At 38.5% G+C, this 18156-nt stretch overlaps 1 protein-coding gene and 1 pseudogene across 1 annotated transcript in view; one reads left to right on the top strand and one right to left on the bottom strand.

Moving 5' to 3' along the window:
* The window catches only part of KIF5B (kinesin family member 5B), a 49147-nt gene extending 42354 nt beyond the window's left edge, over positions 1-6793 (bottom strand). The window contains exon 1 of the mRNA XM_077152262.1: positions 6191-6793. Within this exon, the coding sequence (XP_077008377.1) occupies positions 6191-6316 (126 nt within the window). The 5' untranslated portion in view covers positions 6317-6793. The remainder of the gene's footprint in view (positions 1-6190) is intronic.
* The window catches only part of LOC143682755 (large ribosomal subunit protein uL18 pseudogene), a 29148-nt pseudogene continuing 17382 nt past the window's right edge, over positions 6391-18156 (top strand).

Genomic DNA, 18156 nt, shown 5'->3' with positions numbered 1-18156 from the left:
TAAATACTGGCAAGCTGCTGAGCTCACAGTAGCAGACACAAGTTTTCTAAAATTCTCAATTTCCCTTTAAAGCTGAAATTTCACCACTAGCAACAAATAATGATGTTATTTTCCTTGAAGTAATAACTTTTTTTGTTTTTGAGAAAATGAATGCTAAATACCCAAGTCTGAATAACTATAGAATGTCTATCAGTCATCTTTCAAGTAAAAATGGTACCCACAAAAAAAACAGCTAGTTTAGCTTGCAAACCAAACAATGAAACAACAGCATGAGTGTTTTCCTCAAGACAACCTCTGTATTTTGATATGTAGAAGGGCTTTATATGTACTTCTCATTTCATCACACAGAATATTAAAAAGAAGTATATTAGAGGGTCATGTACAATTTCATAAATAATTTTTAATTGCTTCATTAAGGACATTAATTCATGAAGGTACCAATACTTTTACCTATCATTGCTTCTGCACCATTACTGCAAATGTCAACATAGTGGAAAAAGCAAATAATATCTAGGTGTTATTTTTAATGCTTTTGACCTTGTGGATCTCCTGAAAGGATCCTAGGGACTCCACAGACCACAATTTGGGAACCAATGATGTAATACGAGGAGTCAGAGGGAGAGGATGAAAATCACAGTATAGTATCCAAGCAAACCAAGGGAAGAATTTCAAGGAAGGAGTAATTGTGTCAAATATTGTTATATAAAGTCAAGACAAAACGGAAAAGTATCCAATGGGAAAGGTTAGATTAGGATGGGTTGGAAAAAGAATGGAAGATGACCAGAGAATCTTGGCTGTAGATCTATGAAAGACTTTTTAAAAGATGGGTAAGATCTGAGTAAAACGCTGGAACGGTGTAGTAAATCCAGAACATGAGAAAATTTGAAGATGAAGGAAAGGCTAATACCGAGTAAAGGAATGTCAAAGGAAAACTCCCACTATTCTAACAGGAAGAGAATAGTGCAAATGCAGGTATGTTTCTTGACGTGGAAGTGGGAATTTCATTAAAAAGTCTTCAATTTTCTCTGTGAACTAAAAGCAAGACTATTGGTATGATTGTCTCCCAAAATGCTCAGCTACTCAGGTACAATAAAAGAATAGGTGAGTAGGGGTTCCAGGTATTTGCAAACAAGCATGTTCTCTAGTTTCCTCTTAAAAAAATAAGAAAACTAGGTCCAAAATACAAAACAATCATGACCCCAGAAAAAAACCCGTCTTATTTCTTAGAAACCATACCCTACAACCTATGCTTGGAATAACAGTAATAACGAAGCAGATACTCCTAAAAAGCTATCAAAAGTCATTTCCAACTCCCTTGCCACTTCCCCTAAATAGGCTGGAAAGCCAAATGTCTGCCTGCCTACTCTCCCAGCAAATAGTGGTTACGTGACCCAGTTCTGAATAGTATGAAGTTAAGTGGTGGTCTGCTGGGAAGTCTCAGGGAAAGATTTCGGTTTTCTATAAAAGTGACCATCTCAGATGAATATCACTTCTCCTTTATGAAAGCAATGTCTGGAACTGTAGCAACCATCTTGCAAACAAGATGCTGCTGTTGAAAAGTTAACAGTTAAGGATAACAGAGCATTGACAGAGTCAGGGTCCTTAAATAGTAGCAGTTAAGGGCCTATCTCCAAACTTTTCGCTCTGTGAGAAAAATAACCCTTTATTTAATTAAGACACGATTAGTTGTTTCTTTTCCCCTCTGCAGCTAAAAGCATTCCTGACCTATATACTAAGACGACCTCACTTTGGTGTCAATAAAAAATAGGCGTCAGCGTTTGATTATTCTTTAGCTGTGACATATATAAAAGTTCTTTAGCTAAGATGCTACTGATTCATTAACATCGACTTTCACATGCTTGGCTGAAAAAGGAGAATTTACTATGTAACTGGTTTTTACAAGATATATTCCTGGTAAGCTAATTCTGAAACAAAAGTCAATTAAAATAACAATCAAGACCCAGAGATAGCCCATGCTAATACTATTTCCTTCCATTCTTTTTTCTATGCAAATGGAAAATTGCCTGCTTTTATTTATCCAACAAACATTTTTTAGTGCTTACAAAGTAACAGACGTTGTGCTAGGCATAGGAAAAAAACAAGATGAGGAAGACAACTTTAGAAATACTGTACATATTGTAGGATATACATACTGCAGGATTCAAAGAATAAGAGAATAAGGCTGAGCAGTCTTGAACACTAAATTAAGATGTTGCATACTGGGATTTAAATATAGGTAGGTGATCAAATAATGTTAACTGAATTGAAGTAGAGATAATCTCTAAACTTAAAAAAACTCATAACCTGGTAAAGAATTAAAAGAATATTGCTGCTGTTCAAAACACAGATTTAATAACAGATGTATAAAAACAGCATGAAAGAAAAAGTTAATGATTAATTCTTTTACTTTTAAGAAACAAATGTACTAGAAAATAGGCAAAAGTATGAAATAGCCATTCTCTCTCCAAAATAAGTCAAATAGCAAAATGTATTAAAATAAACACTTAAAGAAATACAAAGAATAACAATATTGAGCTATTTCCTGTCTCAATTTACACATAGATAAAAATAAGTTCTTCTAAAGCCATTTTGAAAGAGAGTCAATTGATAATAGTAAAGCCTGCTTCAAAGTACTTTTTGAAGTGATGCTAGTGTCACCTCATAGCAAATAAGAACTACTACTACAACCTTATGAAAAGAATATTTACTGGCAACTATTGAAAGGTGAGATGCAAACAAAAATTAACTGAGCTGGGACTAAGTGATTTATGTAGAAAATGCTACTGTCAAATAAAAAATTAGTAAGTACTTAGCATTAAACTGACAAAACAATCTTCTTAGATTTAATTCTAAAATTAAATTATAATTATAATTTTATTAAGTAAAGCTAATGCTCTGATTAGAGTTCTAGCCATAAAGTTACTGACTTTTTTTTTTCTGGTATTTTCAGCAGCCTTACATTCCTGGGATGAAAAGCAAAACTTGTGAAACTAAATTATTCCTAATGGTCTACAATTAAGACCTTCTCAACTCATCATCTTTTCAATAAAACAAAGGAAAACTCAGTATCTGGACAGCTATGTTAAAGAAGCTTGATTCTTAGATCTGAAATATGTCTTCTGTGGCCTTTATTTCTATTTAGCTCTGAAGATACTCAAAGTTCCAGATTTTCATTCTACAAACTCCACATCATAAGATGCCCTCACATTTGACTTGGGTTTCAAAGGGACAGAAATAGGAATAATTGTATTACATGAGCTGTGATCATACCTTAGATTTCTTAAATGAAGTGATTCCTGTTTGAGTGCAAACGGATTCTATTTGTATCATTTAAAGGTTTTTTTAAAATAAACTTTTACTTATTTCATTCAATATGTTACATTTACAGCACTTCACCAAGCCCTTAATAACAATTAAATTTGTACAAAAGGTTACAGAGCACAAAGAAACACTTCATAGAGACTTGCCTGCCATGGGGTCATATTAAAGTCGCTGACATATGAATAACAGAAAAACGTTTTAACAGCAAAGTATTAGAAAATGAACCTTGAAGAAAATCTTAAAAATTCTTAAAAACTATTTTCTACATCAGCAGTTTATGCTTTTAAATGAGCAACAGCATAAACTATACTTATTCTTCAAATTTACTTAACTGGAGCATTGTATAGAAAATGTTTTAAAACCATGTTTAAAATAATTTAGTTTTAGATGTTGCATTGCAGCAATTCCCTCCTAAACTACATATTTTGAATTAGGATCAGGATCCAGTAGGTTTAACAAAACAAACCTGGAGAGGATTTTTGTTTAGAGATTTTTTAATTTCACCCTTCCCAGCTACCGTTATAATTCCAAACAAGCTTTTTTTAAAAAATAAAACAGTTCATTTAATAAAGTGAACAAAAATATGAGGCCTTGAATTAATGTACTTACTATATGCAAGAAATTAATTCTCGAAAATAATGAACTATGTTGCCTCACATTTTTCAAGGCTAGTCACTCAGTTGTATTTTTGCTTATACTATGTTGCTGTTCTTTTTTTTTTTAACCAGACTAAAATGCCTACCAGTTTATCTTAAGGTCAACTGTTATTAATTGATTCACAACTCAATCACCTATCCATTATTTCCAATATTATCATTTAAATTTATTAACATTTCCAAGGAGGTTACAACTTAACTTATTCCAAAGGAAACTACTTAGAATAGACATATGCTTCCCGTGGTAATTATTTGTTTCTTTTAGCTCTTTCCTCATTTTATATGTCATATTTGGGCTGCAGTAGAAGGTTGACTTCCAACCTATCCTTAATACAATTTATGAATTTTAAATTTTAGCATTCTAGCAAAAGAGTATTAGCAATGCTTACAGATACTGCATACTCAAAAAACCTGGAGAAATAAGACATTCTTAATACAAGCTTTAAAGGAAAATAGCTTTGATGTGTCAAACACTGTTGAAACTGGGAAATCACAAAAACTCTGAGAAACTAGACGCCTGATGTATGCCAACTAACAACCCAGGCCCTGCAAGCTTCCTCTGATTCCATGCAAAGAAGACAATTCTAAAGGAAAAGATGACTGATTTCTTTTGTACTTAACTTCTTGTCTTCCCAATGATGTCATTAATAGCAAGAGTTTTTCTTGTGGACTTGTTAACAAAGAAACAGCCTGACAGTCTTCACACAGTAAGAGTTGGCAGTTGTGTTAGTGATCTAATGACTTGTTTGCCAAAAGCCTACCAAGAGCAACGTGGAGCTAATGCGTGCATTTTCTAGAGCTGAATTTTGGGAGCCTTCACATAAAACCTCAAAGGAGTTATATGCTAATACTTACAATCATCAATATCCCATCTCCTGTGGCTTCTTTGCCCTCATTTCCAAATTAAGCTACCCAAACAACATAGTAAATACAGATGCCATTAGGGAAAAAAATCAACATGTTAAAAATTGGTACCACGAAAGCCACGCAGAAAAAAGTTCTGCCACATGCTATTACCAAGAAAGAAGAATCTTATTTTTGGCCACAGTTCACTATTCTGTATGCAGTATCTTACTATGCACGTTAACCTCCTTGAACTGGGAATGTTATTTTCAGAGACCTTTTGGTTATGAAAGACACACTTCTGGTAGGGATATGCCTTCCTCTAGAATTCTGACTAGCATTGTTTTCACGTCCTATGGGATTATACCATATTACATTTTCAGAAGCATAAAAATCAGGTATCAAAAAACAACCACCTCACATTCTGCTCCCCTTGACAATGATAAACCAATTCTAGTTAAGTTATGCTTTACCCTACAAAGGGACACTAGGTCAGCATCGTTGGGATTATCTAAATGAATTTTCTTCACCACGGATTCTAACTGTTAAGTATGACTCTAATACCAAGAATGAGAAATCTAGTTCACTGGTCAATTTCTATCTTTTTCAAAAGTTTGCTTCTTATAATTCTTTCTGATATACACCAAATAGTAAAGCTCTTTCCTAGATAATTATATCATAAAACCCAGTAAGGGGGAGATTTTGGATCCTTCTGGGCACTTATTTGACCGATCTGACTATTCTTTTTAGGTCTCGATTCGCCATTTGCTTTTGTTAATAAGAAAAGTCACTCATAACTCCAAAGGCTGGTGAGTGAACATCTGAGGTACAAGCATATTTGAATTATTTTGCTAATTTTTCTCCTCCCGAGACAGAAACAATACGGTTGAACATGCAGTTATATATTTCTATAAAACAAAGCCATCTCCTCTATTTAAGTTACAGTAGGGCTGGCCTCATAGTTCAATATTGCTAGCTGAACTACTTTCTCCTAAGTATTTTATGAATGGGGGTTGTCCAAAACAACAAGCACCACCAACAGTAACTACACACACACACCTAAACAAACGCAACTATGCACTAAACTTGCTCCCCGGATGGTTCCTCCAGCGCCCCGGGTGGGGGAGTGTCCCAGCCTGAGTCTAGGCACCTCCCATCACCGGGCACCGAAGACCAGGGTGGGGACGATTCAGAAAAACCCAGGCAGCTGCGCAGTCTTCCTATCAACGGTTATCTGAACCGGCAAACCCAAGTGGGGAGGGCTGGGACACCACTACTCCCTTCTCAACTCTGCACCTCGCCATTGCCCTGAACTCCCCGACCAGCCAGGTCCGATGACCAGGGACGGGCGGGAGGGGGGAACCACTCACCGCCATCATGACCGTGTCTTCTCCCTGAAACTTGGCGACGTACTTATCGCCGCGGTTCACTTCAGACTCGTTGAGAGGTCTGAAGCGACACATCACTTTGATGTTGCACTCGGCCGGGTCCGCCATCTTCCTCGCCGCCGGGTCTGGAGGCCGGGAGCCACTCCCCGCTGCTTAGTCTTGGAGAAAGCAAGCACGAGCTGATGAGGTTCTGGTCTCCGGGGAGCGCCAGCGAGCCCGGGTCGCGGGGGTACGGAGATTCCGCAGACGCCGCGCCGCGCGTCCCCGGGCGGGGCAGCCGGGGAGCGGAGACTGGAAGCGCCGGCGCCGGCAGCCGTCGGCCTGAGGCTCACTTCCGATCCATCATGGCAGCCATGGCGGCGGCACTCGGCAGAGCGTCCCGCAGCTCCCCAACTTCTCCCTTGTCGGCCGGGGCAGACTGCGGGACCTCCGGGAATTCTGAAGACCCAGAATGCCGCCCCCTCCTTCCTCCTCGAGAAAGAGCCCGCCGGGTTGACCTGTCTGCCCTCCCGGTAGTGCGCTCGCCGGCTTGCGGGAGACCGCCTGATCCGACAGTCTCCAGGGCGCAGGCGCAGGCGCGGCGACCGGGCGGCGGGGAGCTGAGGGGAGCTAGGGGGTGCGGCGGCCAGCGGGGGAGGGCAGCTCAGGGCGGGGCGGGGACGGCGCAGGCGCAGGCGCGGCGGGGCCGAGGCACTCGGGCGACCAATCAGCCGGCACCTCCCGCGACCGTTCCTCGGTGAGGAGCTGCAAATTCAAGTTTCTCGGAATGCTACCTTGAAAGACCGCGTTTGGATACTCCCCGCCGCCTGCCACTGATATTCCCCAGCGCTTTCTTTTCTTTGTCGGGGGTTGGGAGTTGTTTAAACAGTTCGTGTAGTATGTTTTAATAAAATGCTATATTCCTAAAAGGAAGCGCTTGCTTTAGTTTTGTTCTGGAGGAGAAATTGATTCCTAGCCCAACTTTTTTAGAACGGCTGCTCAGACAAAGGAAGAGGATTTGGATGAAGAGTGGAACATGGCTTTCTCTTTAAGAGGTTGCTCCTTCCTGACAGTCGGCTGGGGAGACCAGAATAAAAAAGGAAAAAGAAATTCCCTCTAGGGAAGCGAGAAAGAAAGTTGCTGAAGAAATACGGAACACTAGGGTGAGGTGTGTGAGGCCATCGGTGAATCGGAGGGTTCCACTTCGCTGATAATAAATTTTAAGACATTATCAATCCCAACATCTGAGAAACGACTGAGCTGGAGTTAGCAGAAAGATGTTCTTAAAAGGCTCAGGTAAACGTGTGTATTGCAAGTCTGAGGAGCACCCCGCCACGGTTGATTTCGCTTCCTCTTTTTGGAAGGATGTCATAGAGGATATATAGCTTCATGTGTAAATGACTGAGGCTCTGGGGAAGGAGAACTGAAAAGACAGTTAGGAACTCTTTTTCGGTCTCCAGTTTTTGTTTGTAAAATGAAGGCTTGGAATGAAAACCTCCAGTGTGCCTTCCTGGCCCAATCATCCTAGTACCACCGAAGATTAACCCACAGCCCCAAAAGATTCAGGTTTTTGAACTCGTTGCAATGAGGAAAAACTCACACCTGGGAGGAACCCTAGGGCATCTCACCAAACAAAGGAAAAGATGGAGTTATCACGGGATTAGGGAGATGTATGGAGTTTATGTAAAATTTAGATGAAACACTGTTTTGAGAAGCACAAAGCGCAGCACACCTGTGTGAGTCAAGGGGTCAGTACCGGGACTGGACCGGCTGTGTGAGTCAAGGGGTCAGTACCGGGACTGGACCGGCTGTGTGAGTCAAGGGGTCAGTACCGGGACTGGACCGCCAAGTGGACCCAGGGTCCTGTTCCTTTAGAAATTATAAAGGTGAGAGACATGGAATGTAGTCTTCAGAGACCCCTTCTCCAAAGCTCTGCACCTGGCTTGGAATTTGAGGCTTCTTTTCTATGTCTTCAGTCCTCCAGGTGACACTGGGATGTTTCATTCTTAATGCTATAATCTCTAACAGCAATTTCTGATAGTCTGATTTTAGAGATCAAAGTTTCTCAGTAAGAAAGCAAAAGTCACTCAAAGAATGGGATCATTGTGACTCTTTACAGATGCAACATGTCCTTGGGAGAAATACTATTTCTTGTTAACTTTGCAGCTGGCTTTATGTGTATTTGTTAGTCCAGTCTGGTGAATGACAGATTTTTACTCCAGGGATGACAGTGCTTTCCTTCCCTAAGACTAATTTTTCATCTGCATTTTCCAACTTCATCTACTCTCTGGATCCTATTAATGGTCCCCATCTTCTAACAACTTTGATTTCTCCCTTTTCTCAACCTCTCTAAAGGGGTGTGTGTGGGGGGGGGGGGAGAAAACAAATATGTTTATTCTCCCCGTCTGTAAAACAACAACAAAATCTAACACTTTTGGTGTCTGTTGTTTTTAATCTTTTTTGCTGCCATTAAGTAGGTGAAGTTTATTAGAAGGGACCGTGTTCACCTGGACAGCCGCTCCTTCATCTAAAGGAGGCAGTGGGGACTCAACTTCCTCCATGGGCAAGATAGGCTAACACTGTCAAGTCTTCCTATTTTCAAGAAAAGCCATAACCCAGATTTTGTGAAAACTCCCAGTTCTTAAATAAATTGCCCATTTATTTAAAAATAATTTAAATAATGTGTACGCTAGGTAAAACATTCCTGCAGGCTGTAGATGTCAGATGGGCCACCAACTTTCAGCCACACTGCAGCAGAATTTCTTGAAGGCTTTGTCCTCTGCCCACTGCTCTTCTCTATGAGCTCACTTCAACAGTTGTCAAATCTGTGTCAATCCCAGCTTTTCACTTGTGTGACATTTCCATCTCCAGTTGCCTAGAGGCCACCTTGTTTAGAATGCTCTATCATAATCTCAAAATTAACTCTGCAGAAATAAAATTAATTATCCTCTGCTCCCTGCCAATATTTAATTCAACTATTCAGCTTTCCAGTTGTGATGATGAGTATCATCATCTTCCATACTCCCAGGCTAGAAAAGTTATAATCACCTCTTAACTCTGTTTCCTTCATGCCCTACAATCCAGAAAAGAAGCACAGTCACCCATATCTGAAGTTCCTCAACTTTTACTCCATCCTTCCCCTTTATAACCAGTTCAGAAGATATGAGGAATGATTGATTTAGAGTAGTGATTTTTAGACACCACTCCATGGATCCCTAGAGATTCCAAAGAAGTGAGTTAGGAGACTTCCTGGTTGTGGGAAGGGAAAGGAATGGTGAAAGGGCCAAGGAATGAAGTTCTAAGAACCTCTGCTCCTCATGGTATTGACCAACTTCTGTTGCCTTTCAAATCTTGACACTTCCTTCCCCTTTCCCAACAGATTCTGGAAGCTCAGGCTTTATGAAAACAAAAGCCAAAAAGGGAAGTGTCTGCAAGAGCCTTCTGTTTTCAGTCCTGAAACAGATACTTTTCAGCAAGGAAAAACAAAGATCTTGAGTGTCATCACTGAACCAGGGCAGAGAAAAACACTATGTGAAAAGCACAGATACAAAAATTATTCTGTCGTGCTAATAAAGAATAGCGGTACTAGGCAAAAACAGCTTTAAGAAATATTTTGTTAGGGGACCAAAAGATTGATAAAAAACTGGTTAATCCCAGTTTTCTTCCAAGTATAAAAAATGTTTTCATTATTCAGCCTTAGCAGTGGAACAGTAGATTTCTTTAAGAGTCCATTGAGACTCATTAATATAACTTTTCCTGGTGAAGATGTGAGTGGTACTTTCACCTGCACACAGTTAGAATATTAAATATCTGCTGTGGAAGAATCTCCAAAGATGATCCTCCAATGAACCAGGCCTACATGAATTCACAACTTTGTGTAGTCCCTCTCCTTTAATCTGGACCGGCCCTGTGATTCAGTAAATGTGGCCAAAGCGTGATATCTCATGACATCTGACAGTAGGTGAGAAGAAGCTTCAGAGCTTCTGCCTTGGTCTCTTCAAACAGTCTTTCTGGGAACTCTGAACTGCCATGTAACAAAAACAACTTCCCTGAGAACATCATGCTGGAGAGGCCATATGTAGTCATTCCAGTCAACAGAGCCAGCAGACCACAGCCTTACAGCCATCCCCACCTAGGTGCCAGGCATGGGAATGAAGCCATCTTGAACTGTCCAGACCAGCACATCCACGAGTTGAATACCACTGAGTAATCTCAGTTTATACCCCTTGAAGCAAATTCCTTACCCATTAAAATCCTGAGATATAATTAAAAAGTTAGTGCCTTAAGCTGCTCAGTTTTGAATAACTTGTTACATAGCAGTAAATAACTGAAATAATACCTTCCAATTTGGAATCCTGGAAATAATTCTATAAAATGTTACTTATGTATCATAGATATACTTAGATTGGACTATATTTTGTATTAATTTTAAATTAAGTAGTTGAAGGGAACCTAAGAACATAACCACTGTTTGTATCATTGTTAATATAAGAAAATTTCTTTTATAATTTCAGATGAAGTGACTTATTAAAAAATGGGCTTTCCCCAGTCTTGGGGTTTGTTCATATGAAACTTAACCCCACAGGGGTCAAGCCTACATAAAATTAGGCCTAAGAGTCACCCCTAGGAGAACCTCTTTTGTTGCTCAGATGTGGCCTCTCTCTCCAGCCAACACAGCAAGTAAACTCACCACCCTCCCCCTGTCTACGTGGGACATGACTCCCACAGGTGTGGCTCTTCCTGGCAACGTGGGACAGAAATCCCAGAATGAGCTGAGATTCAGCATCAAGGGATTAAGAAAAACCCTAGAATGAGCTGAAACTTTGCATCAACCTAGAAAAAGAAATAAAAAAGAAAAAGAAAAAAACTCATACATAATACATACCATACCCCATACCCCTCCCTCTCATTGACCACCAATATTTCCATCTACCCAATAAATTTTAGCCTCTGCTTCCCCTATTTTTTTCTATACCCCTTACCACTCCCTTTCATTGCTCACTAGCATTTCAATCTACTAAATTTATTTTAACATTTGTTACCCCATTATTTATTTATTTTTAATCCATATGTTTTACTCATCTGTCCATACTGTAGATAAAAGAAGTATCAGACGCAAGATTTTCACAATCACACAGTCACATTGTGAAAGCTATATCATTATCTAGTCATCTTCAGGAAACGACATTGCCCAGCTTGTACCACTTTTTGTTTCTTCCGGAGTTAATAATTGCCTCACTTTTTCATCATTTTATCCCAAATCTGCATTGGAAGTATAAGGCTAGTCTTGATACAGTTGAACACATCAGGTTGCCCATCGGTTTTTCCCTTGGAAACACCCCCCTTTATGGTCTCTGTTCTTCTGCTCTAAATTGGACTGGTTGCTTCCTGGCACTGATGCATAGTTGTCATCCTGGAGGTTCCACTCACCATTATCTTTCATATCCTCTTTACCTCTCTTGTTGGTTGACTTCCTTTTCTCCTTCATTTTAAAGAATATTATTCATTTAATAAATATTTATGAAGTGCTTGTATGTATCATGTATTGTTTTAGGCACAGGGAATTCACCAGTGAACAAAATGTCCTGCCATATGGAGGTTACATTCCAGAGAAAATACATGAAAGATAAATTTTTTTGAAATCTTACATATATAAAATATCTTTAACTTCAAACTTGATTGATAGTTGGGCTGGGTACAGAAATCTAGGTTAATAATCACTTTCTCTCTGAAATTTGAAGCCATTTCTCTATGATCTTCTTCTAACTCCTGTTTTTAGTGATGAGAAGTCTGATTCCTTCTGAGGCCTAATATTTGTATGCGATCTGCATTTTCTCCCAGGCAGCTATTAGTATCTTCTTTTAAATCTATACTTCTCTGCTTTGTTTTCTATTTTCCATCTCTTTTTTGTTTTTGTTACCCTTTTTGGGAGAATCCCTCAACTTTATTTCTAACTTTTCTGTTGGTTATTTCCTTTAGGAATATATATATATATAGCCTCCCACCCTCCCACTCACAAGAAATCTTCTCTGAATGGATGCTTTTAATGAAATTTTGGTCTTGTTTCATAAAGCAATGTCTTCTCCTACGTTTTGTTTTTAGTTTTTTTCTGCTTTCTAAATTGTCACTGTGGTTGTTTTGATCTTTGTCATGCAGTTTAGAGGATCTCCTCAAGTGTGTGGTGGGCCTGAGTGTTCTAAAATGTTTGAGTGAGAAACTACACTTGTTGGAAGTTCTGTGCATGTGGGTAAGGTTTGCGGAGTGATGGGTTTCACTACTGGGTGACTGGCAGGACCTAGCCATTCCATTAGGGAAATTCTAAATGTTATTTTGGGCTGCTGATTACTTTCCCCAGAGAGGAATTCTCCAATTTCTTGCCAAGTGAACTTAAGCTTGGCTTGTGTACCAGACTTTTCTTTGAGGTGGGTGGGGTTGGTAGATCTCAGCCTTCCACTGGTAAACTTTTGTGTCTCTTTTTTCAGGAAGGCGACTCACTTCTATTCTCAGCTGTGGCTGGTTTCCCTGAGTTTACTTAGTCTATATATGGTTCAACGTGTGCAGAAAGTAAGCTTCCTTCCTTCTGTTGTGCTGGAGGAGGGGGGCAATCTTCTGGTTGGTGGGAATTATTAATTATTTCTATTTGCAGCCCTACCTGTACTTCTGCCTCCAGAGTAACTAGTTTTTATAATTCCTAAGGCTTTCTGGGGTGCTCCTTAGTGAATTGCCTTGCTTCTTGTTGACTTTCTGCCCTCCAAGCTTGGATTTCTATATTCTCCACACTACTTAGGGAGTTAACACATTTCCAACATTTTGCTGAAATCCTGTTTGTTGATAGATCTTCTTTCAAGTTTTTTTTTTTTTAACCCTTGTAGCTTTAGGCCTTTTATAATTCTTTCTGTCATTTTAGTGGGGCTTCAGGGAGGTTTGAAGATAAATGTGAATATTCAACTTGCCATATTTAATTGGCAACATTTCACCTCTTGGTCTCTAGAAGTTTCATCACCTGAAGAATATAATGGGTTCCTTGAGGGCAGTGACAGTGACTCATTTTCATTCTCTCCAATAATGTTTAACCCAGTGCTCAGGATCATAAATGCTAATAAATCCTTCCTAATGATTGAAATTAGAATTCAATGAGAGCCTATTAGTTAATTAAGAGGTGGTAGAATACAAATGTAAATAACTTTCCTTTGAGGAGGTCCTGGTCTATTGAGGGAGTTAGGTTCTATAAAAGCAATACCATGAGAGCACAGAGGATGGATATTTTGGGGAATCTTCTTGATACTTTACAGTTGACATCAGGTTGACAGTTAAGACCTTTCACAGAATCTGCTTCTTTTATGGAGAACATGGGGCTGTTTCAACTGTGTTTTGCCCAGGAATAGCAGTTCCCCTCATGTCTTCAGTGTACAAGATTTCATTCTTATTCAGAAAATTACCCAGTATTAACAGTTACTTATTGTAGGGTAGAATGCACATAATTGAGAAAGTAGAAACTAAAGAGTTCTCCTTTTTCCTCATGCATTTACCAAGATTTTATAAGCTTGCTATTTAAAAAACAACAACAAAGAACAGACCCATATAATGTCTTTTTTTAATTCAATAGACATATATACTGCCAAGTCTGTACATCTAGAATTAAGCAGACTGATCCACAGGAAAACCAAGAGGAATTTCATCGCAGCCAATTCACTCACTGAAACCAAAAGAGAGCAGTAATCTACGATAACATTTAAAAAATCATCTTTAATCCAACTCAAGAATCTGCCCTGTGTTCTAGGTTGGGTTTGATGGGTGAGGGTAAGGGGTGAGGGTTATTGGGGGTGGAGTCTCTAAAGCAGAGATTTGCTTGCAGGCGACTAATTGGGGAGTGCTCTCCAAAATCACCACCTCAAAGGGAGTGAGGGAAACAGTATTAAGCAGAGGTTGAACTGCGAAGCAGATGTAATAGAGGTCTCTTAGGTGAGGCAGCTCCCCTCCGTGGAGGGCAATTCCCAGGGAAGGATTCAGCTGTGAGCCACTATCAGACTTGGTTGTGAATTGGAGACTTGGGAACGGGTTGGCACCTCACAGCATCCACTGCACCAATGTTCCAGGGCATTTAGGAAATCTTTATGTTGTTTATTTTTGCAAAAACTTGCTTTTCAGTGTAGTAAGTCTGTGTTCTTCCATCAACTGCTCTTGTCTTTATCAAAAACAAAAACCAGTTGGCTTACTAGCTTAATTCAAAGGCAGGCAACCTGAAACTTATCTTTATTGAACACCTCCCCAGAGTTTAGGTACTTTCAGCTTTTCTAACTGATAGGCACCATAAACTTCTAAGTATGCTCCTTAATAATGTTAAACCTTGGGAGACTTGAATCTTGATGTGACACAGCTGCCCACCTCCCTTTCAGTTCTATCCATTACAGTCATACCACAAGATTAGTAGTCTAGACAAATCCTATTCAGAAAGGTAATGGAATTTTCTGTCTTATTTTGGAGGCTCTGAATTGTGATAATTATCTAGAGTGTAGTCTGGCATTTTATCATAGGCATCTTAGTTATAGACAGAACTGAAAAAGGAGTCTCTTTATATCACGAAGACAAAGTTTCAGCCATCGTAATCCTTATCATGTTGTAACATGTCTATTTGCGCCAGGTCTTCTTCAGGAATGTACTACCTTGATTAGGACAACTGCAACCTCACCCCTCGGTTTCAGCTGTACAGATGCTCAAAGTAGTAATTAAGTGATTTACTATGGCAAAGATGTATATACACAATCTTTATAAGGGGTTGTAGACTTTTTCAAGGTCCCAGAACTGTAAATATTTCATTTATGGGTGGTAATGGAATAGCGCTGGCAGTAAAACAGTGCTGTAAAAGCTTACTTGTGAGATGAAACTACTAGGCATCAAAACCTTTTCTTCACAACATTAAAATGGATGTGATTGTTCAATGTTTCTAAAAGTGATTTTTACTCAGCACATTTGCAGTTGCTCAAGAGATTAAACAGCTGACTTTACTACTGATGGATGAGAAAGCCACTAGATGGAAAATGTGTCATTCCATTCAGATCAACAGTATAAAGAAAGATTTTAGGTAGAAGGAATCTTTGTTACTAGACATTTCTTTTACTGGGAAAATTTCATCTTTTTCGATTTATTCTAAAGGTTATTTGGGTTTACATATTAAAATATAGGGAAGAATTACTATGTTGCATATTTAACCTATCAAAGCAAAGACAAAATGGGCTTTTAGTTTTTTCTTTTCTTTTTGTGGGAGTTCTACGTTTTTCTTATTAGTTGTCTATATAATACCTAGCTTAAATTAATGGAATATTTGCCAAGTTTCCATTTCATCCTATATTATAAAGGCCTAGAACAACTTTATTTGAATTAATCCCTTTGACTTTTAAGATTTAATGGACTTAAAAGAATGTTAGAGCATGCTGAAATTTAAATACTAAGGTTTATGATAAAATGCAACAAGATACACTTTGATTTAGCAAGTCAAAATGGAAGCACTAAGTACAGTATAACTTAAATGAAGATTTTTAATTTTGTCATCAGCAAGCTGAGAATGAGCACAGCTTATCAAAATCAAAGTACAATGTGTGTGTTTTGACTACAAATTCTTCAAATCAATATGCAAAAGTGATTCAAAGTATCATTTGCCAAATTTGACTCACTGTGAAATAACTTTCTTTTTCAGGGCTATAACAAAAATACTTAGTTCCATATTCGATTATGGCTAAGCTCAAAGTAGAATTCTTTGCTATCTCTTTACATATATATATATATATATATATATGTATATACATACATACACACACACGCACACATATATCATATACATACACACACACACACATATATACATGTACACACATATAAATATGAATATAAAACATAAACTTGAAATCAATGATTTGTTTCTATATTAAGACTTCCCCCCCAAATCCTGCTCCTCTTCCCACTTGTTATAGCCTTAGGAAGAGCAAACAGTCATTAATTCTGTCTCTGCAAGTCTTCCCAGGAGCTCTGTCAGCCACTGAATGAAATCTAGGACAACCCTGTAGCTCATGAAAACTCATGACTAAGTTTGCTTGTTTGCAGCCAGGAGTCAGTGTGACAGTTGCTTTTGCTCAGTTGACAAGGAACAGGAAAGAGGGTGGGCTCAGGACTCAGTTACTGGCCTTTCCCTCCAACATGTAGTAGTACAGATCTCAGGAATTCCACAACCCGTAAGTGCATCTTACAGGTCTAAGGTCTTCATTCATATATTCTTCATTCAACAAACACTCAGTGAGCACCGAGTAAGCACCAGGCCCCTGGGGTTATAGTAGGTAAAGCAAATAGACCCAGATCCTGCTGTTGTGAAACTTAATTTAGTGGAAAATGCTAGAATGTAGGGCTAATTGGGGTGGGAATTTAACTTAAATGGACAGCCAACTTTCACAGCACCATTTATTAAAATATTCACCATTTCTCACTGTTTAAGAGTCTTCTGTCATACACCAAGATCTTGTGTATTCATGGATATGTTTCTGGTCTCTCTAATCTGTTCTATTGATCTATTGGTGTATTCCTTCACCATGAAAATTTTTGTAGCAAAGTTGAAAGAATTTTTCAGCGAACATCTGTATACTTACCACCTAGATTCTGTAATGAACATTTCTTTGTACTTGATCAGGAATCTGTCAGTCTGTTCATTAATCTATCCATCATTGAATGATTTTCTTTTTTTTTGGCATATTTCCAATTACTACAGACATTGGCATACTTTTCCATAAATACTATACTACATTAAACAAATTAATATGAATTATAGTAAGTTTATTGTTTCATTCTTATCACCACTGAATTTGTCAATTATATTATTTCAGGAATTTTTATATTTAAAGTAATTTCCTATTGAGAATATTAAAAATGAAGAAAAAAAGACCTGGTCCTCAAAGATTTGCTTAATGGAGATACATGGAGCTTCTGCTCCACTCAAGCCTGGGCTCTCCATTCATTCTAGACCAATTGGAGGAAAGGAAGCTTAGGTAACTTTAACCTAATTACTTTGGTTCTGGGATCTTTAAAACTATGAGCAATTTATAATTTCAGAGTCTCAGCTTTATATTGCCAGAAGAGGAGGCTTAATTTTGTCTCTGAGAGTAGACTGTTCACTTGTTCCCCTGTTTTTTTGAAAAACATGTTAATGAACTTTTCAGTAAGAAAAGATGCTATTTTAGAATAAAAAGATTTAAAAAGTAAAAGAGGAGCTGTGCTATTTTGGCATAATATTTTAAATGTTTGTCTTCGTTGTGGGAATTACATCCCTGCAAGTCATGATTTCTTTGGGATAATGATTCTTATATATGCTTTAGCTCTTTTCCGTCCTTGAAAATTTTTATTATTCTTGCTGATGTATAATGTGTATCTGTGTGTTCTTATTTATAAGATCAAAGTCCCAGGCACACAGTTAGTACTCAATAAAAGTTAATTCTTGTTATTAATAACAAAAATACCTGCCTTTCATCAGCCATGCAAGATGGAGGTTCAGACCATTCATATTCAGAAATAAAGGAAAGTGAGATTTTACAAGGTAGAGAATCAGGCATATTCGAGTTACAAACTCAGAAGAACGTTACTGACTTCTCCTCTAATTATCGTGGCTATTTTATTCCCCAGAGAAATGAATGCTAACTAGTGGGAAATACTTGGTTAGGGATTCCTGCTTGAAAGTTAGGTACATGGGCAAAGGAAAGCATTGAGAGGTCAAGAGCATACAGAGAATCAGAAGGGATTGTGGGAAGAGCATGGAAAGACTCAGGTTTGCACCTCTCCCAGCATCCACTCTCTCTTCTTTCCTTGCTTGGCTTCTTTTTCCTCTCCCTCAAAACTTCTCCTCAGTAGAGGATTTTATAACTCGGTCACAATAAGGTACAATTACAAACTGATTAACAACTTGAAATAGTAGTTCTCAGGGATATTTTCAT

Source organism: Tamandua tetradactyla, chromosome 1 (genome assembly GCF_023851605.1).
Source record: "Tamandua tetradactyla isolate mTamTet1 chromosome 1, mTamTet1.pri, whole genome shotgun sequence".
Classification (NCBI taxonomy): domain Eukaryota; kingdom Metazoa; phylum Chordata; class Mammalia; order Pilosa; family Myrmecophagidae; genus Tamandua; species Tamandua tetradactyla.
The sequence above is the reverse complement of the archived record's forward strand: the minus strand, read 5'-3'. Positions and strand labels throughout refer to the sequence as shown.